Raw genomic sequence first — 21,285 nt, forward strand, 5'->3', positions numbered from 1 at the left:
TTTGCTCTATTCAATCACATCAACATAAGTAAGCCATTGAACACTGTCTAGGAGGATAGTATAACTTTCTTGTTCTCTACAAATTTATTGATGAGCAGCTCATAAAACTAAAACTTCTCCAAGCTCAAGGTTTCATTCCACCCCCTTCTGTTACCTGTATCTCAATTGAATGAAATTTTAGCAACACAGAACTTAAGAAATTCAACAACAGGTCTGTTTCAACATGCAATGATGGTAACTTTATTAAAGACAAATGCTCCAATATTTAATGTTTAATATTTAATATTTTATAATTCACATTGCCTTTAGTTAGTGCTTAAAGGTACATCTTTGGCTGTTTGTAATAACAGAGCGACAGGATTGGTAATTATTTTATTAAGAATTGTTTTATTACTTTAATCAGAGGTAACCATAAGCTCATACCAGTACCAAACCTCCCGAGAGATATATTTCTGTATGAAACTATGTCTGAGTCAAGAAAATAGTATTTAATACCTATACCCCAAATCACCTCCGCTTATTTTTATTACAGCAATCAAAATAAACCTGTACATCAACGTGCCCAAATCTCTTACACCACATCATTTATTTTGTGTTGTTATTCAAGATGGCCACTGAATTGTGGCTGGATCACCATGTTAATGTGCGATAAAGTAAAGCAGCTCTTAGCAACAGCTAGTATTTATTATCTTGTAACTGTTTTTACAGACAGGAGGAGTTAAAGGAACACGTTGCCTTGTATCGGTCGAGTTGGTCTTTGAAAAGCGTTTGAAACCGTTTTTTATAAAATGCATATGGGTAGAAAGATGTTGTAAAAGTAGAATACAATGATCCACACAAAAATGCCTCGAAATTGCGTGGTTTTCCTTTTACCTCGTCGACTAACACGTCGGCCATTTATGGGGGTCAAAATTTTGACTCCCATAAATGGCCGACCATGTTAGTTCGCACAGTTGAAGGAAAACCACGCAATTTGGAGGCAAACTTGTGTGGATCATTGTATTCTACTTTTAAAACATCTTTCCAACCATATGCATTTTATAAAAAACGGTTACAATCGCTTTTGTTTTGACCAACTCGTCCGATCCAAGGCAACGTGTTCCTTTAATACAAAGTACAATACAAAAGCCTTCTCAAAGAGTGAAACTTAAACTGGGAAAAATTTAACCATTAACACTGCCCCCCCCCTTCTACCCCCTGACCAAATTCAACCCCTCTCTTAGCCCCTAATTCCTCCATAGTAATAAATGCTTATAAAGCCCGGGTTATATTTCACACAAATTCACATCATTGGTCAAGCAAGCAAAGTGCAGTTTTCCCCAATTGTGACAGGAAATTCCTTTTTGCTTTCACAATCCCCATGATGTACATACCGTGATTAATATAATCCATCCAAAGGATCTGCATTTGATGTAATTCACAGCGAAACATCAGGATATGTAACAACTTGTTAATTCAAACACAGACTACAACAAAATACTTTAAAAGACTCATCATTAATAACAGTTCAAATACATTGGAAAAAATTGCAGCGGCTATGAACAAGTTCGAGTCGCACACTTAGTTGACTACAGACCAGCATGCACAGTGTCTTACATGTACTCACTCAAACGACTCGTTTGGAAGCCTAGCTAGTCAACCATCGATACCACACGGTATTTAAAACTTCATTGCCTTCCGCCTTTTCGCTTTTGTGTCACTACTTCCCTTCTGCGCTTTACACATGTAAGCATGGAACATGCTATCGGGACCACGGAAAAAACCATGGTCATGAGGCTGGTTCAAAATGGTCGACCACAGTAGTCAACCAATGGTCGACCAGCCTGGGTTTGAGTCAAAATAGTCAACCTTTAGTTAACCTTTAGTGCACACTCTAACTTGCTCAAAACCTTTGTTAGGTGACAGTCAATTATAATCAATCATGCTCAAGATGACAATCTTGTACACACAATTATCGTTTTCAGAGAGGCAATTTACAGATTTTACATTTGTTCAATCAGCAATACCTTGTTAATTTAACAAGTGCAATTACTGTGCATTCAATGGTGATTTAATCTCTAATATCATACAGTTTTCCAATTATTCTTCATTAAACATCAAATCAACCCTTTTTAGAGCAAACTTTCTCAGAATCCATTCCTATCTTTTTTATGTTACGGAATTTTTTTTCAAATGAAATAATCAACTTAAAAAAAAAACCAAAAAATAACCTAGCAAAAAAAAAAAAAGTCAACTATCTTTTTTTTTTCAGCTTAAAAAAATAGTAAATATTACAATTCTTGGTAAAATAAACAAGAAGTAAATGAAAAGTCAACCAAAATAACAGCAAAGGAAAAGGCAACCCAAAGATAAAAGCAGTTAATGACGCATTTTCACTTTAGATGTTATTTGGTATTACGCTTTACAAGCAATTTGTCGACTAAAAGACTTCAGCATCAGATTAAACATACACTTTGAATGGAATTAAAGCTATACTTCTTTGTAGCAATACGTTTCAGCAAATACAACTTCAGAAACTTTGTACAATTCATGATAGAGAGTCCAGCTAACGTCTGAAGTAAAGATTACGCAACCCATTTTCACAAAATGAGCCTGGCTCGATTTCACAAAGCACTAAGATCAATCTTAAGATAACTTGTAAGCGTTAGTAATTTGTATTGTAACGTCACACTTTGCTTAGCAACTACGATTGATTTGCAGTTAAGATCAATCTTAGCTCTTTGTGAAACGGCCCCAGATTCACAACAGTTCAATTAACTAAGAGAGGTTTGCGGTAACTAAGCTTGGGCGATATCACGATATTATCGAATATCGCGATATTAATTTGGAAACGATTTCGATATCGGTTCGATTTGGTTTTAATCGAAATATCGATATATCGCGATATATCGTGATATTATCGCGATATCGTTTTAGTATCGCAATATCGCGATGTATTTCCTAGCTGAGACATCTTGCACCCCATAGGTTTGGAGTAAAACCATTTTAACACCTCTCTCTTATGCTATGATTGCCTCTTCTACAACTTTCACTGGGAGTTTAAAGACTGATGATGTCAAATTTAATTAATCGCGATTACATCGAATATCGCGATATATTATCCGCGATATATCGTGAATAAAATAATTCGCTATCGCCCAAGCTTAGCGGTAACACCATGTAAATATCTCTCTATGAGCAGTGTTGGATTTGAAAAGAACCAGCGGTTTATGACTCAAGGTTTCGATCAGTATGATCTGATCGTCTTCACAAAAGTGAAGATGATCAGAGCAAATAAATCAAAGCATTGAGTCGTTAACCTTTGTTTCTTTTCAGAACCACCACTACTCCAAAAGAGATTTTCACATGGTCTTACCTCAAACCTCTCTTAGTTAAACTTCCACCATTCAAAGTTTCAAATCCAACATTTTAATTCCCGAAGACATGGGACATTTATAAGATAATGTGCTTGCATTACCACAAACAAAAGAACCTCCGTAAAGTGAACACATTTTGAAAAAGACTCCTAACGATAGAGTATCTACAGTGCAGTTCTGGCCTCCTTGGTTCGTGACCTCAGATGTCGTCAATGTCGATTTCATCTTCAGCTGGAGTAGAGGGAGATGAAGGGTTGGACGCCTTGTCTGGAGATGCAATGGTCTCCACTTTGAGCTTGCCACCTCCACGATGAGAGAATGCCACCTGGGATGAATTAAACAATACTTAGCATTTAAAAATAATTCAATTGTGTAGCACATACATAGTAATTCAGTGTCATCCATATATCCATGGTTAACACAATTGTTGACCAATCAATCGACTGCCCAGTTGATACCAAAAATTTAATGGGAGGTGGTCACACCATCAGTTTTTCCATAAACAATTAACAAAAAAAGCAATTACTTATTGTCAACAATATCGAACCTCAACTTTTATTTTTAGTTTCTTTTCTTTTATTGCACATCCAACAGCACAATCAGCACGAATAACAGAATGAATAGGAAACTACAAGAAATTTTAAATGTGGGGGGAAAACCAAGCAGGTAGGCACTGAAAACTCAATTCACATGAAAGCCTCCTGTTTGAGGTGGGATTTGAACTGGGGTCCACAGAATTGAAAGGCAGGGAAAGAATCCACTGAGACAAACTGATCCCCAAAATGTCAGATAGAAATAAGAGTTTGTACACCGACTTCCTAAATTGAGGTTTTCAAAACAAATTTGAAATGTCTTCTAAGATTTCATGTTTGGGACGCAAAGCCTTTGGTCCCATGTGTTGAGTATTACATGTAAAAGAACCCAGTACACTTATCGCAAAGACAAGGGGTTCGCCCCGGTGTTTCTGGCTGTGTTTGCTGAATGAGCTGTAGCACCATGTAAACCCTTTTAAGGTGCTACATAATTTGGTCTTAGAATCCATCATTGCAATAACTTCTGAAAGTTTGTATTTACTCAGCGCCTTGAGTATCTTGTTTGGTAGATGTGTGCGCTATATAAGACTTTCAATATTATTATTATTACTACTTACTTCGACACCTTCATCATCACTAGACTCTTCCTCATCAGCTTCCTGCAGCCATTTAATGAACGGTGCAGCTTTATCGAGAATCTGTTTCATTATCTCCTTAGAAACATACTTCTTGGACGGCTAAAGGGAAGAACAGAGTTCAACAAGTTAATAACCGATAGAAAAGCAATTAATATGCTGGGTACAGGGATTAATATACAACGAATGTAAATAAGTTAATGCTCTAATTCACCTGACGTCATCTAAAAATTATCTTGGTTGCATCAATGTGGGTGTGTCACACAGTGTAGTGCACATTTTATGAGACACAGCATTTACACATTTTAAGAGTTGACTTCCAGAAATATGAGTTTCATTTCCTCTATACTGTTCATGAAGCCAATGACTCTCAGAAACGCAAACATAATCACTGTACTCATCAAGAATCCCATGGAGAGAAGACAAGGAAGAAGTTTTTCTTAAACTGACCATTTCTTCATCACATTCTTACTTATCCTACTACTTGCGCCTGCCCTATTCAATGTATATAAATGAAATAAGCATCTGCAACTATGGGCCATCTCTCCAAACACACTTAAAAGAATGTAGTTTCTTTTTAACCTAATAACTGAGTGTCAAGCACTGTATACTGTTTACACACCTTATGACATGCCATTGTTTACACACCTTATGACATGCCATTGTTTACACACCTTATGACATGCCATTGTTTACACACCTTATGACATGCCATTGTTTACACACCTTATGACATGCCATTGTTTACACACCTTATGACATGCCATTGTTTACACACCTTATGACATGCCATTGTTTACACACCTTATGACATGCCATTGTTTACACACCTTATGACATGCCATTGTTTACACACCTTATGACATGCCATTGTTTACACACCTTATGACATGCCATTGTTTACACACCTTATGACATGCCATTGTTTACACACCTTATGACATGCCATTGTTTACACACCTTATGACATGCCATTGTTTACACACCTTATGACATGCCATTGTTTACACACCTTATGACATGCCATTGTTTACACACCTTATGACATGCCATTGTTTACACACCTTATGACATGCCATTGTTTACACACCTTATGACATGCCATTGTTTACACACCTTATGACATGCCATTGTTTACACACCTTATGACATGCCATTGTTTACACACCTTATGACATGCCATTTTTAATAACTTTTCTTCTTGTTAGCGCCTTGAGCATCCCTTGGGTGGATGTTTTTGAGCATTATTAATGTCACGCCTGATACTTCACATAGGCATTGAAGGCAATTGCCACCATGCCCCCTGGTCATTGCCTTGGTGCCTTTGAAATGCTTCAGTAGAAATTTACAATTTCCTTGTAGGGTGCCCTTTACCAAGGAGAACATGCCTTGGTGCCCTTATCCTTTCAAACACAAAGCATACAGGTCCGACTCAATACCTTTACCCATGTTCTGTTACAAAAAAAAACTAAAAGGCAATCCACTCGGGTGGGATTCAAACCCACTACCTTGGAAGAGTTTATGGACAAGATAATAGCAACAACTTGCACTCACCTTCTTGGACCAGGAAATCAGGACCTCCTCATCCAGTAGGTCAAGGTCATACATCTTCTTGAGTAGGGACGGGACCTTACCCATTAGCTTCTCAGGGTAGGTCTTACACAGCTGCTCAAAGGCTCCTAGTAGGTACTTCTGGGCCTTATGGGAGTCATTGGTGAACTGCGGAAGACAATAATAATAATCACAATAATAATAATAGTGGCAATTTATAACACGCCATGTCTGTCTAAAGGACACTCCTGGCGCAGGAGAGATGCAGAAGCAAGATTGCAATACATAGGACAAAAGCTTTTAGACATCTTACAACTGTTGAATATTCTGCATTAATAAGATTGCAGTTGCCCATACTTTGGTTGATGGTCCCCCACTTCCCAGGTTGTATCGGAATTTGGGTGTGATCCCTGGCTACACAGCAGTTAACGGTTGTTTGGCTTGTAACTGGCACTCCTGAACAAAGATATTTGCAAAATAGGGAGACCGCCAACATAGCGCTACATAGCCCAGTTGGAGTGTCGGCATCTTCAGCCGAAAAAGATTTCTTACTTCCACAAACCACTCGGGGGGATTCTATCCTTCCATAATGCAGTGTCTGTTATTGTTACTCACCCTGAGGAAGTGCAGACGATAAGTGACCAACTGTTTGATCATATTCTCATCCAGGAGAAGCTCAGCTAGAATCAGTGGGCCTTTCTCTTTGATGTCCAAGCGCTCAGCCTCCTGAAGAATCTCCTTGTCAGCTCCAGGCGATGCCACTATCCCTTGCTCTTTCTTGTTCTGTTCAAGTCAATGACAAACAGCAATAATCAAAATAAGAGTTTGCTATGCATGTGGAATGTCATGGCCGAGTGGAGTTGACCAATGCTTTCTTTGACCAATGTTGACCGATGCGTCTTGAAAATCTGCAGGACGAAATTATTTTAGGCCTGATACTTCATTGGGTCCTTGAAATGCTCCAGTAGAAATTTTTAATTTCCTCATAGGGTGCCCTTTACCAAGGAGAAAATGCCGTGGTGCCCTTTACCAAGGAGAAAATGCCGTGGTGCCCTTGCCTTTTCAAAAACGAAGCATACAGGCTCGGGTCTAGTGCACTTTACTCAAACTTCAGGGCCCACTTTCATAGAGCTGCTTAAGGACAAAAAGTAGCTGCGCACGAAACAATTATGGTTACCAGATTTAGGCTACCAGCCAAACTACCACGTCAAATGTACAACACGTGACTTGTATCCTGGGCCCAATTTCATTAAGCTCATAAGCAGAATAATACTGCTTGGCAAGTTTCATTGCTAAGCATAAATTGAGTGGGACACTAGCCACAATAATGCAAACTAAATGTAAATATGGATGGTAACCCTATTCTGCTAAGAAATATTATTCTGTGCTTAGCAAGTTTTTGTGCTTACATGCTTTATGAAATTCGGCTGGACTAGGAAAAGGGTAACTGAAGAACAACAAAAATTGACTCGCAGTGTGGTCGACTGTAAAACCCACCTTGACAAACACATAGAAGAGATCCAGTCGCTCCTGAGAGGTCTTAGTCAGATCATCATTGAGGGTAATCCCCTTAGCACCGCTCGTCAAACTCTCCATGCGCTTGGCGACTGCATCTTCACTGGTATCTACAGACCAATCATCATCATCCTCCTTCTGGAATTAACAAAGTACAAATAATGCAATTTGAAACTAGTCAACATTAAAGGGAAGGTACACGTTTGGAAATTGTCAAAGACTTGACGTATCGCATCATAAGCATAAAATCGGTCATCGAAGTTGCGAGAAAATGATGAAAGAAAAAACACCCTTGTTGGACGAATTTGTGTGCTTTCAGATAGAAATAAAAGATTTCTTGCTAGTCTTTTATTATTTTAGTGAGAGATTACCCCTTTCACAAGAACTACGTTACTTCAGAGGGAGTTGTTTCCCACAATGTTTTATACCAACAACAGCTCTCCAATGCTCGTTACCAAGTCAACATTTGTTTTGAGTAACTACCAAACGTGTACCTTCCCTTTAAATGCCAATAAATATACATGCTGTGAGCAAGCTTTTGGAAACAAAACTAACAAACAGGATTAAAGTTTCTATCTTATGCCTGTGAACATAACGAGTGTTCAGCATAGGATGGTGAGATGATCAACGCCTAGGTTGATGCCCTCACATGAGGGATGCTAGGCCTTTTCCTGATTAGCAGATGTTGCAAATTATGCAATTGAAGTCACTAAAGGGGTTGGACTATGTTGTCTCTTCACACTTCAAAAGATGAGACTGCATCATTACAGGAGTCTTTCCAATTGGGCCAATTGAGTACTGTGTGTTCCCAGGTAGTGGCATCAAGCTTGCGTGTTTTGAGTTTGGATTTGAGTGTGTCTTTGGATCTGAGTTTGGGGCGGCATAGTTTGCGGGTTCCTGTACTTAACTGGCCATAGAATACTGCCTTCGGTGTGCGTGTGTCTTCAAACGAACGAACAACATGTTCCACAAATCAAAGCATTTTAAATACTTTTGCACATGGCATGCAATCTTTCCACTTTTTGTTGAAACTTGACAACTTCCAACTTTCCGAATGAGGAGGCAATAATGTTTGGTTTATAGCAAGAAAAACAGATTGTATTAAACTGATCAACAATACAATTTAATTCATCCCAAACAATGCTGGCTTACCAAGGTTGAAGAATCAAGACCATCTGCATCTCCGTCCCCGTTCTGATTGTTAGTGGACTCTCTCTTGCGAGTCTTGCGTTCAGTCTTGCTGGAGCCAATGGCGGTGGGGTCATGTTCTGGCGGGTTCTTAGTGATATAGGTGGTCAGTTTATGGCGCATGTCCACCATGCCCTGGTGGCCGCAGGCCACGCAATGTTGACCGATGCTTCCTTTCTTGACAATCTGCAGGGGGAAATTAATTTTTGAATTGGAATGATTCTGAAAAATAATATTCTAGATAGAAGAGAATATTCTCGGTAATCTGCCATCACAAACATCCGTGTCACTGACCAATGCCCAATATACAGAGATTAGTGCTGGGCGAATAGTGAAATTTTGTTATTCGGATACCGCTGGCCAACTACCCGAAATTAACCGGATATTCGAATAGCTTTTTCGCCGCAAGAGGGCGCTATTTAAAAAAAACCAAAAAAAAAACCTTTTTTTTTTTTTTTTTTGCCGCTAGAGGGCGCTGTTCGTTTGTGAATGGGATCTTATGGGCGGATTGATATTAGTTTTAGACAGTGTCACTCGGTTCATTCATAAAAATGACCGGATCTAATTTAAAGATGGCGATTTGCTTTTTGTTTTGATCGTGATTGACTCTACGTGAAGGAAAACTTTTGTAATCTTTGAACAAATTACGTGTGAAATGTCATTGTTTTAACTCTTCACGGAGGTGAGCATAGTTAAATACTTAATTTATGCTGTTTTATGCTGTCTTTCAATAGAAGTCTCATAAGAATTCAGACAAAACATTCATATCAGTTGTCGCTCGACGTCCGCGGATATTCGGATATTAAAGAATATCCGGTTACTCGGTTGTAATTACAGAATTATCCGGTTTGTAAATAGGTATTCGCGCCCTATGCGGATATCCGGTTAAGAAAAAAAAAGGCATTCGCGGTTACGGATAGGAAAACCTATTCGCCATTAACCGGATATTCGAATAATTCGCCCAGGCCTAACAGAGATACTTGAGCAGAAAATACCTCTTTAATAATTTCTCCAAAACTAAGAACGATACCAGTCCTGTGTAGTACATGTAAGATGGTATTTTGGCTGGTAATCTCCTTCTGGTTGGCATCATTTTGTTTTGCTCAGCTACTTTTTGTGCTTAATTGCGCCATGAAATTGGGCAAAGTTAATCAAATCTCCAGCCCCCCTTAACGGCAAGCAGATAAAGGAATTTGGTACCTGCCTGGAGCCAACTCATTAAGCTGTCAAAAAGAAATTACTGCTCATCAATTGTATTCTAGCACCAGTCACTACAATGTAAACTGAATGTAATTTTGGCTGGTAACCCGTTTCTGTTAAGCAATACTTTTCTGTGCTTAGCAAGTTTGTGTGTTTACAGGCTTTATGAAACTGAGCCATGAAGTGCAACGTCGAGTCAAACTTACCAAGTTGGTTTCTGGGTTGTCACACCCAGGGCAGAGAACATACTTTCTGATGAAGACATCCAGGAGGTCTTGAAGCTTGGAGACATCGTGGGAACCATTGACAATGTAGCGTTCATTCTTGAAATCAAATTGAGTCTGCGCCCCAAGCTCACAGCCAAAGAACTTTGTTGGATCTGCGAAGGAATTGAGACAAATTTATTTCGGGTATTTATTTTTCACATTTCCATTTTTCAATTATATACTTCACTCCTACCTGGCCTAATTTCATTAAGCTGTTAAGCAGAAAATACTGCTTGGAACCATCCCTTGCTAATCAAATTGAGTGGTGCACCAGTCACAACAATGTAAACTTACTGTAATTTGGGCTGGTAACCTGTTTCTGTTAAGCAAAACGTTTCTGTGCTTAGCAAGTTTTTGTCATAACAGGCTTAATGAGATTGGGTCCTGGTCACCCAATAAACCAATTGCTGTACGCCAATTAAGGGCGTTAAGCCTTATCCAACCTAGCTGGTATCCAACCAGCTAGGATGGATAAGGAAGCAGCACAACTAAGGATTATCTTAACACTGAACTGTATTGGTAGTGGATTAAATGGAGATTGTTTTTTTTTTTTTTTTTACTCATGACCATCCTTTGTTTAGACTGTGCAGGACTGATAATCCTTGGTTGAAGTTGTTTTTTCTTATTTGCATCTGATGAAGTAGTTGTTTTCTTCAAAAGCTCATGCAGATATTTCTCACTAGTGAGTAAGTTAAGTGCTACAATGCTGCAATTACCAGACTAATGCGGCTAGCCACCACTACTTCACATATAAAAATGAAGACGTTTTGGATGACAGACTTTCTCAAACTTACCATTTGACAACAAGTTATTTGTTTAGAACTCGAGACTATAAAAGCCCCAATCTTCCAGCACTTCAACAAAAAAAGACCCCCACACCACTGTATTCCACCCCAACCGATCCCATCAACGCCTTCCCAATGTAGTTGGATGGATACTTACATGTTGGTGGTCTTCCCAAACACTTGCTCACTTCCACCATATTGGAAATGACAGTCTTAATTCCATTGCCTTTGCCCTCAACCTGTCGGGATAAAATTAATAATTCTTTTAATGAGATATTGCCCAACATCACAAGGCCGCGCGGCCACTTCAAGGTGAGGGCTACACATCACAGATTTTGGCCATCGATCCAAATCAACTGCCACGAGGGGCATGTTGCTACCTACTCCTGGGACTGAAACAGGGTTACCCTCTCCCAAAGAATCCGAAATCCCAGACAGTGTTGTAGCTAACAAATCATAATAACACAGCAATTGTAAAGGCGCACTTAAATCCGTAGAAAACCATTTAGAGAAGCCGGTCAAGATGGAACAAGAGGGAATTCTTAAATGCTAGACCAAGTTTAGTGGTAGGCTCTTAAACGAATTCAGTCCACCACGGCAAGCTGTTCAACAAAACTATTCATGTTTAGATATGGGGCCCATCATTGCTGAAGTGCAATCTGGGAGAAATCTGGGCTTGACAGTGTATGTTGCTCAGAGTGCTGGGCGAAATTTGTTAGTTCTGGGCAGGCCCACCCTACACCACCCACCATGGCTACAACACTGATCACACTGAGACACAACTATACTGACCTTTGCTACGAGCCGTGGCATTTTGTAACGGTAGAACTGGTCGGTAACATGGCGGTTGACATTGAGCGCCATCTTGGCTGCTCTCTTGTGTTGGAACCGTTACTCTGTATGTGTTTACTCGACTTGAGCCTTTTGTTGTGATGTAAAGGATGACACGGACAGTTCGGTAAAGAAGACATAAAATCGTCTGGCGGATGCCGATGTGTGTGTGTATGGCGATTTGTGTGTGGATGGCACGGTGGGCTTTTAGCACTGGCTACCCTCACCAAAATATCTGCAAGGAAAATACAGTCATAGTTAAGATTCTGTAGGAACGGTGTACCATTGGGAAGTCTAACCATTCTCCTGTGGGTTTTAACTTCAATCTATACACATGTTACCATAAAGATAGTACTCTTTGCAGTACGTGGAATTCATCTGTGCTGTACATGTACAACATTGTGTAATCTTCTACCCCTTCCCAACATTCATTGTTTATGGAAGCCCTGGAGGCCTTTCAATTTCGTACTACATGTCTATTGACCAACATTGAAAATAATCTCATTTGATTCACGCAACTCAGACAATTGAAGGCTCCATATAGGCCATGGGCCGAAGGGCAAAAAGTCCTCTAGAAATAGAAGAATGCTGCAGCCCCAGGGGTGAAGGGGAGATCTATACATCAAAATGTAGGGAATGGTGCCCTCTCCAAGAAAAAACAATGTTCTCATAAAAATATTGGTTCGCAAGCGAGAAATCCAAGATGGCGGCTAAAATTCAAGATGGCGGCTATTTATTTGTAGAAATGTCCAAGAAACACCCAAAATGAACAGCTATTATACACAAAATTTGTCCTGTTGCATAAAAATTATGATCTGGAAGGATTTCACAAAACATGGAAAGTGCCCGTTTACAAATTGGCTGCCATTTCTTAGTTAAATAGCTCATTTTTAGCAAAAAGTCAACAATTTACTATAAATACAGTCATTACATGCACAACTTTTGCATGCGGTGATGAAATTTTGTTGACCGAGTATAAAGTCGTTAGTTTTCCCTAACTGGCATACATGAACTAGTTTTATATGCTTTGAAAAGCCAGAAAACCAGAAACTGGGGGGATAATGTGCCCCCATTTAGCCCTGGTTAGCCACGCCCACAAAAAATCTCCAAAATTTCAAACATCACAATTACAAAAGTACAAGTGTCCTGCAATATTATGAGGGGGGTAAATATTTTGTGAATTGCATTATTTTTACAGTATGTACAGGTAAATGTAGATCATGGAAGTGGCTCCAGTGTCTGTGTCCCCCCCCCCCTGACAGAGACTTTTTAGAAGGAACCGCTGGCATCAATATGGAATATTGGAATAAAGTGACGTTTCTCACTTTAATGATTTAGCTATTAAAGGGAAGGTCACATAGAAGTCATGGCTGACAAGAAAGAAAACCTGAACTAGCGCCCTGACTAGCCCAGCACAATTTTAAAGGGCAAGTTTTTTTCTCTAAGCCACCTACTATGTTTGGAAAAGAAGAGTGAAATCATACTGTGAATTATAGGGAAGACAGTGAAGCCACATAGACAGTTCTATTTGTAATTTTCACAAGACACAGGTGCGTCAAACAACTTTGTTAGTGTATGTAAAAGCCTTAGGACAAACATAAAAAGTAAAACCGGTACATACTCGCATACTTTCAGATATCTGTAATAGTTAAGGCGCAATCATTGTAAAATGATGAGCACTTTTATGGGACAGGCTATTCTGAAACTATTGGAGGCTTGTTTTTGTTCTAAACAAACATTTGGACTGGAGAGAGGGAAGGGCATTGGATAAGTGGTGGGGGGGGGGGGAGAGAAAGGTGTGGTGAGGAACAGCATACATCTTCCATGAAGTTTCCCATATGTATGGTATGCCTAGAAACATTCCAAGTAAGATGTTGTAGTTTCTCATAACGTGTGAAATGTCATATCTGTATTAAATAATAATTATTATTACGTAAAATTTAATGCCGGCACGTTATATGTTTGATGAGTGCAAGGCATTAGTTCTTATACAACGCTTCATTTATATGACTTGGGAGGTCAGATGGTTGAGTTTAATGGAGGGGGTAGGGGTTGGGGGGGGAACCCCTTTCACTTGAGTCTTGTTTCTCTATGTGTTTATTCAGCCAAGTATTGCTAACTTCTTGAGCCAGTCTTTTTCTGTAGGGTCTGGCAATCTAGATCGTATTTTTGTTTTATGTAAATGGTAGGCCAGCAGTGGTGGGGCTGGGAAGAGTTTTTTTGAGATTTATAAGCATTCCCTTCCAAGAGGTGCCAGTGTTTAAGGAGAGCCCATGGGGTGGAATGATGGATCTGTGCAAAGTATGGCAGGATGAAGACGAGTGGGGGATTAGATATATTCTGTTGGTTTAAATTAGGTGAGGCAGCCAACATTGAGTTCCGGTGGTCTTCGTTTACTTTAAGTGTGAAGCGGGTTAATTCTCCGTGTTGTAGCCAGTTCTGACAGTTTAGTCTTGAAGAAATTAACCTTCTCCTCAAAGTCTTTTGAGTGTGTACATATAACGTTTGTATCTTGTCGTTTCACCCTTAATAACGCTGCCAAATACTGATTTAGGGTGTGCTGAATCTCGAGCAAGATATTGGAATGTGTCTGCTTCTTGTGTAGCTACTCGAGTATCCAGTTTCCCTTCTTTTTGAAAACGTTCTCCTTTGTAAAGGACGAGGTCTAAAAAGGTAACTTGTTTTTCAGATATCTCCGAGATGAATAGATGTTGGATGCAAGTTGTTTAGCGTCCTAATGAAATCCTCCGCCCTGCTTCAGTTGCCATTGTAATGATTAGAACATCATCTCTATATCTCATGTAGGACACTATTTCGGGGTTGTTCGGGAGAATTGTTTCTTTTTCGTATTTGAACAGAGTGATATCACACATTTCTGGACTGCATTCGCTACCCATTACCACGCCTATTGTTTGTTTATAGAATCTGTTATTAAACTCAAAGACATTTGCGCCATTGATTAGTTCCAAAAGACAACGTGCCTGTTTTTGTTTTTTTGTTTTTTTTGTATAGCGTATAGCCCTGGGTTTCCTCGTCTAAAGCATCACAAACTGAGTAGCCTCTTTTTGTGGACAGTTTGTAAACATTGAAACAATATCCAAGTTGATTAGGAGATAGTCTTTGTCCAATGTCAAAGTGTCAAGTTTTTGGAGAACCTGTGAAGAGTCTCGTGTGTATGTGCTTTGTTGCTTGACAATTGGAAGCAAGGAAAAATCCATGTATTTTGAAATTTGTTGAGTTGGGGCCCCGCAACCACTGATGGATCTTCAGCAGTAGGTATAGGCGAGGTGTTTTAATCATCTGGTGGTTGTGGGGCCGGGGTCGAGAAACTTGAATATTTCCTTGGATATTATCCATTCTTTGAACAGATTAGTTACGGCCTGGTAGACCGCAGCTGTGATTTCACTTGTTAAATCCTCGTCAACCAACTTATAGTGCGGCCCAGACAGTTGCCTAGTCCCCTCGTGTATATAGTCTGATTTATTGAGAACGCAAACACCCCTGGCTTTGTCAAATGATTTTATGGCAATTTTTGTTTTGTTTGACTTTGACGTCTGCTTTAGTCAATTTGTCGCACATTTTTAATTTTTGTTTTGGACAACTCCTCCAGTGTACCTTCAATGGGATAACTTTCCGTATGGCGCCACCACTTTTTCACTCATTTTTACAAAAAGGGATATATCAAATCAGGTAAATTTGGTACTATATTGTTTTATTTCGAATGAAAAAGTGGTGGCGCCATACGGAAACTTTTCCCTTCAATGTACGATTCTAGGTATGTGTTAAAGGTGATTTGAAGATTCCGTATTGATGGCATTCGGAAGGGGTGTATATAGGCTCCGCCTTTGTTTCCCCGCCATTAAAACGCTTAGTCTCATTTTTTTGAAAAGCAGTTTCAAATGGCATAGGATGGTATAGACCGTTTGGGGATGAAGTTCAAACCACGCAAAAATACGATTAGCTCAATATCTGTAAAATGTGTGTCTGACAGATTTTTTTAACAAATTGCTGATTTGTTTTGCTTTTTGCTTAAGAATATCCAAGAAGATATAACCTCTCCATTCTCTCATTGGTTTTGGATATAAATGTTTCTGGAGAGGATAGATATAACATCTTCCTTCAACTGAAACCCATATCCAATACGCCTCCAGTAAAACGTTGGTACATGTAGTAATATGTAACTAATACATACATGATGTTGTATCATACCCGTACAAATGTTTCTTTTCTAGGTCAAATTCCATGGCAGCTTTCTTCTCTAAACCATCTAACTCTTTCCATGTACTTACACATTCAATAACTTTATCCCAAGAAGACTCTTTAAATGCAATAACAGGTTCAAATTCGTCTTTTGTTACACGATAAACACCCACTGTAACCCCTCCATTGCATGCACTGTCTGACATCTGTGTTGTTCCACAAACAAACAAACAATCTCACACTCGTTCCCATGGGTAGTGAGTTTATGTGTACTAAAGTCCCATAGTACCATTTTCGTGATATTTGGGAACAAGGTTGTAACTCCAATAATTTGCCTAAAAAGGGGGCTTAGAAAATCGCTTTTTTTGAGGAGCCAAACCAAACTTTTAACTTGAACATTGTAAATTATTCATTATGAATACCTTCTCTATGTTATTATGACCTCAAACCTTCTTCACCCCTGACCCTGCAGCATTTTGACAGAATAAATGGCTTGGGCCCATGGCCTAATATACCAAACCACACAAAAAATCATCAAGAGAAAACCATAGAATGCTCCAGAGTGTACAGTAGGGCTTTTAAAACAAAGATAAGTGCCAAATAGGAAACATTCTGAAGATCTTGTTTTCAATCCAGTGGCTTAGACCAAACATCCAAAAACGTGGGTCCAGAGTCCCCCCTAAAATCCTGGGGGGAACCCTGCAAATTATTGTGCAAAACCTCTTTTACCCCAACACACATAGTACATTTATATTATGGTCAACATGAAAAGGTATACCGTTTTCATTTTTGATACAGTAATCATATAATAGATGCTGATATAATATATACTGTAATATAGGCACTGTACACAGCCTCACCAACCATAGCTCATGGATGCAATGACTATACATCAAACTAAAATCTTGGGATTGTCACATGATGTAAAAGTCATCTTCTCAAAGCTGTGAACTTCAAAGCATGACTATTTGCCGTCAGGGGAAAAAAGTCTGAACAATTTGTTGAGTACAACGGCTGACCTACATATGGTACGCTTGTCATGCCATTTATTCACAATGTAAATTTTGCTGATTTTTATGTGGGCAAACAATTTAGAAACCAGAAGAATAATATCATGCCTGGCTTCCTAAACAACACTTCCACAACATTACATAGTTTTCTTAACATTCATTAAATCAAATTGTAACAATTGTATACTGAGGCGAATGAATGCTTTCAAAAACAGATTACAATCCCATTGAGATTCAGCCAGTTTGAGTACACTCCAAGTGCACCATCCAAATGGCGCTCAGGCTTCCAGGGCTACAGGAAATTGAATCCATATGTGGGATGAAGATAAGGTTCAACCATGGTTCGACTATTGCTGTCAACCATTAGGGAAATGATCTCTCAAAACCTTACCAGTTATAAATGCACTCACATTTTTCCAGTGTGGAGTGAAAGTTGAACTGTACAATGTCTGTATGTAATAATACCATGAATATCATCTTGTGAAGGGCAAGGCTGCTTTCATTTTGCAAAGAGCACTTCCATTGGAAAATGTAAAAGTCTATGGTAAACCATAGAGCAAGGAAGATCTTGCTCTATTGGTACACTAAGACCAACATGCCTATGTGCCCTTCGTGTAATCCCAGGCCTGGGAATGTAGGCAGAGTTTAACAAAACAAAAATCTGAATGAGACATTCTAAAACATAGACCTCAAAGAAAACTAAAAGGTATATCAATACAAAGGAAATGAGATAAGTTGATATTTACAAATATGTATGTAGAAATTATTCACTTCCAACACTTCCTAAAATGTTAAGGACACTAAGAGATGGAGCCGGTTTTCTATAAAGTTAACAGAATCCTAACAGTAATTTCAAATGGCTTATGAACAAACACTCCGTCTGGGCCCAATTTCACAAAGCTGCTTAAGAAGAACATCAATGCTTAACAATGCTTTATCAGAAAAAAAGCCGGAAACCAGTCACAAATGTCACTTGTGACATGTTATTTTGGCAGGAAATCATGTTTTGTGTAAAAGCTCAATTATTTTGTGCTCATTTACCGTTTGTCCTTAAGCAGCTCTTGAACCCAAATCAATGTTTCTATTAAGCACACTTCAAGGAAGTCTAAGAATTCCCAAACATGTACAGTCATAAGGTCCACCAGGCCCTATTTTGACAGAGCTGTATTTAAAGCACCCAGCTTAGCAAACGTAATCCAGTCAAAGAGTGTACATGTGACATGGTACGTTGGCATGTTAGGAGGATAATTTTGCAGCTTTAAGCAGCTCTATGAAACTGGATCTAGATCTACACTTAAATGGCTGATATCATTCAAAATAAATGGCTGATATCATTCAAAATAATCATTCAAAATAAAACAATGAACTTACCTTACTCAGCTTAGATGAATTTTGAAAAATTTGATCAGACATGATTTGTTTTTTTCCAATGCGAGTATTCAACCTTTATAATAAGTGTACGATAAAGTGTCTACGTGTACTCTGTAACTGTTCAATAGTTTTAAATGAATGATTATAGACGAGCATTGCCACTTTATATAACATTTAACAAAATGACTAACTACCACAGCTACGGTGCAGAAAGTTATAACAAGGATTATCCAATTTAAAGATTAATCAATATGAAATGACTGGTTTTGGGATTTCCAAACTCAGTCCAAGTTTCCTAAAAATCTGCATTTATGGGGATGTGTAGAAGACTGAAAATAGTAACTGACATCATAAAGGAACATTAGACAACACTGAAGGACAAAAGAGGTTCCGTTATCCACTGAAAAAGTCTTGTTTGTTCATAAAACATCAAGCTTCACCGCAGTGACTAACCAAATGACAGACTAACTACGTCAAAAACAACAAAATCCTGGTTTGAGCACAATTTATGAATTCCATGTAAGGGGGATGTGGGTAGTCAAAGGCATGACATGTCTAGGTCCCCAAGTCCAAGACACTTTGGAATTACTTAAAGATGGCATTATTGCTTACTTCCTTCCGATATACTCATCTTGACGCTACTGTTTTGCAAGGTGTTTGGTTTGGACAAATTATGACGTTAACCACCCACCCAATGATAACATCATAGGGTGTCACGCTGTGTACATTTCATCCTCGTCATTAACTTCTTGGCACATTTTATCTTCCGGGTAATAGTCATCACACCGCTTCAAGGTGTGAGAAGAGGCTTGACAACTAACTTTTTTTATTATCTATTCCATGGAGTGTTTTAGCTGCGCTGTTCCCCGACGCGTGGGCATGTTTTGTACACAAATCACAGATCACTGCTCAGTGCGTGTGCATAATTGTTTTAACAGTAAAACAGTGTGGAAGGGATCTGAATACAACGGTGAGAGTTTTTAACTTTTTGACAATTTTGAGTTTGCGGAGTGGATTTTCTGGACCCCTGACAGCCTCAATGATAGTTCAAAGAACACATAAAGCCTAATTTTCGTGAGATTTAAATTTATAATAATCCTGTAAAAATAATAATAATCAGAGTTTTGTGGAGACGATAGTGGAACAAACCTCATAGATCTAGGAGTAACTTTTGCCTATGATGAAGCATTACGTTAAGAAAAGAAAAACCAACTTGTGACCTTACCTTTAATAAGGAAGAGGTCATGTACAGCATTAATAAGGGAATAAAAAGGTAGCGACGAGTTCGTAAATGGCCGTTTAAAACCGGCAGGGTCGTTGCCATGTGATAAAGGCCCGAGCCTAAGGCGAGGGCCTTTATCGCACAGCTACGACCCTGCAAGGTTTTAAAAGGACGTTTAAGAACAAGTCACTATTTTATTCCCATTTCATAAATGCCCTTCTATTAAAAATACAATTAGACACTTTGACAATTGTAAATTCAAGGTTTTATGTGTTTGCAAAAACTTTGTAAAGAATCTGTTTGTACGCGCGCGCTTAGAATACGCGCCGTTACTAATACATAATAGCTATGAATTGCGTTCCGCGTGATAAGCCAGCCGGTTGTTAACAGCTCTAGCTGGTCATTATCAACCGTTTAAACACCCCCACATGACGCGCTCTCAACCAATAGGAGTAGCGAAACTGTCTGGGGTATTTATGAATTGCCTTTTATGCATTTCATTAATTGTTCTATTTACTCAGCCTCTTCTTAACAATAAACGGTACTGTTGAGGGTACATGTATGCTTCATTAAACCCTGGAGCTAAAAAGCTCCACGATAGAACACTAGTACAACAGTCAACACTCAACAATGGCAACACCAGGCACTACCTGCAAAAAATTATCTTTTGTTTGCTCAACAAATTTGAAGAAGAAAAGTCTTGCAGATAATATCTGATACAATTTAGACCTATCGGTTGAATATTTTTCAACATATTAATAATTGAATATTTAAGACATCAAACAAACTACAAAGTCAAGAAAGTGGTGATTTTGGATTAAAAAAGGTGTCAATTACTCAAACAGAGAAAAACAAACCAGATAATCACGATAGTTGGTTTCTATTGTTTGTATAAATAACTATACAAGTTAACAAACGGCAAGTAAATTCTCACAAAATAATTCATTTACCAGACCATTTTTTAACAATAAAACATGTAACTGTAACATTTAATTTTAATTTCAATCATTCATTGTCTGAACTGAATACCCCCCCCCCCTTTCGTAACCCTATGCGGCATGCCCTACCTCACTCCTTACAATACTTACCGCAACAACTGCAAAAAGACATAAACACTTTGAGTTTGTGCAAAATAAATGACAATAAAAACAGTCACTGCACTGCAGAGAGGGACTTTCAAGCGGCTAGTTTGCCGAAAGCAAACTGTTTCCAATCTCTGCGAAGTCTGTGGTTCTACCACGTTGTCAGAAGAAAGTGCTGAAACTTCGTCTCACGAAAACACCTCTATTTCTGTTGCTTACTGGAACGGAAAATAAATAAAAAGCATATTAACATTTTCCATAGATATAATAGTTTAATGTTGTACAAAGGTATGGTCGTTTTGGAATGAAGAAAAGCAAAATAACACCACTTACTGAAGGTATTTCGCAAGCTCGAAAAGCAATATGGGAGATTCGTCGCTTCGAAATGTCGATGTCGCAATTCTGTGCATATGCATGTATGTATCCTACGCATACAGCGCATGTACATGTACATATTATCACGTTACGTTAGTGGAAATGTCACGCTGGTAATTTGTATTTTTCTAACAAACATACCTACTCGACTAGTAAGGGTACCAG

At 38.8% G+C, this 21,285-nt stretch overlaps 1 protein-coding gene across 1 annotated transcript; it reads right to left on the minus strand.

Annotated features, from left to right (window-relative positions):
* Nucleotides 1-567: 567 nt before the first annotated feature.
* LOC139943865 (eukaryotic translation initiation factor 5-like) lies at nt 568-21,176 on the minus strand. Its single transcript, XM_071940734.1, has 11 exons — nt 21,079-21,176; nt 20,752-20,963; nt 11,822-12,095; nt 11,187-11,268; nt 10,185-10,357; nt 8,743-8,964; nt 7,573-7,728; nt 6,691-6,858; nt 6,079-6,243; nt 4,507-4,626; nt 568-3,681 (listed from the first exon to the last, which is right to left on the minus strand). Exons 3-11 carry the CDS (start codon nt 11,891-11,893, stop codon nt 3,556-3,558), a joined length of 1,284 nt encoding a protein of 427 aa, XP_071796835.1. The 5' UTR covers nt 11,894-12,095; nt 20,752-20,963; nt 21,079-21,176; the 3' UTR covers nt 568-3,555.
* Between the last annotated feature and the right edge of the window lie 109 nt (nt 21,177-21,285).

The sequence above is a fragment of the Asterias amurensis genome, chromosome 1, assembly GCF_032118995.1.
Source record: "Asterias amurensis chromosome 1, ASM3211899v1".
NCBI classification, from domain to species: Eukaryota; Metazoa; Echinodermata; class Asteroidea; order Forcipulatida; family Asteriidae; genus Asterias; species Asterias amurensis.

Coding starts and splice junctions, on each gene's coding strand:
- LOC139943865 (XM_071940734.1), bottom strand. CDS start 11,893: ATGGCGCTCAATGTCAACCGCCATGTTACCGACCAGTTCTACCGTTAC. Junction 10,358..11,186: donor TTTGGGAAGACCACCAACAT/GTAAGTATCCAT, acceptor ATTCCTTCGCAG/ATCCAACAAAGTTCTTTGGC. Junction 6,859..7,572: donor TCTTCTATGTGTTTGTCAAG/GTGGGTTTTACA, acceptor TGACTTGAACAG/AACAAGAAAGAGCAAGGGAT.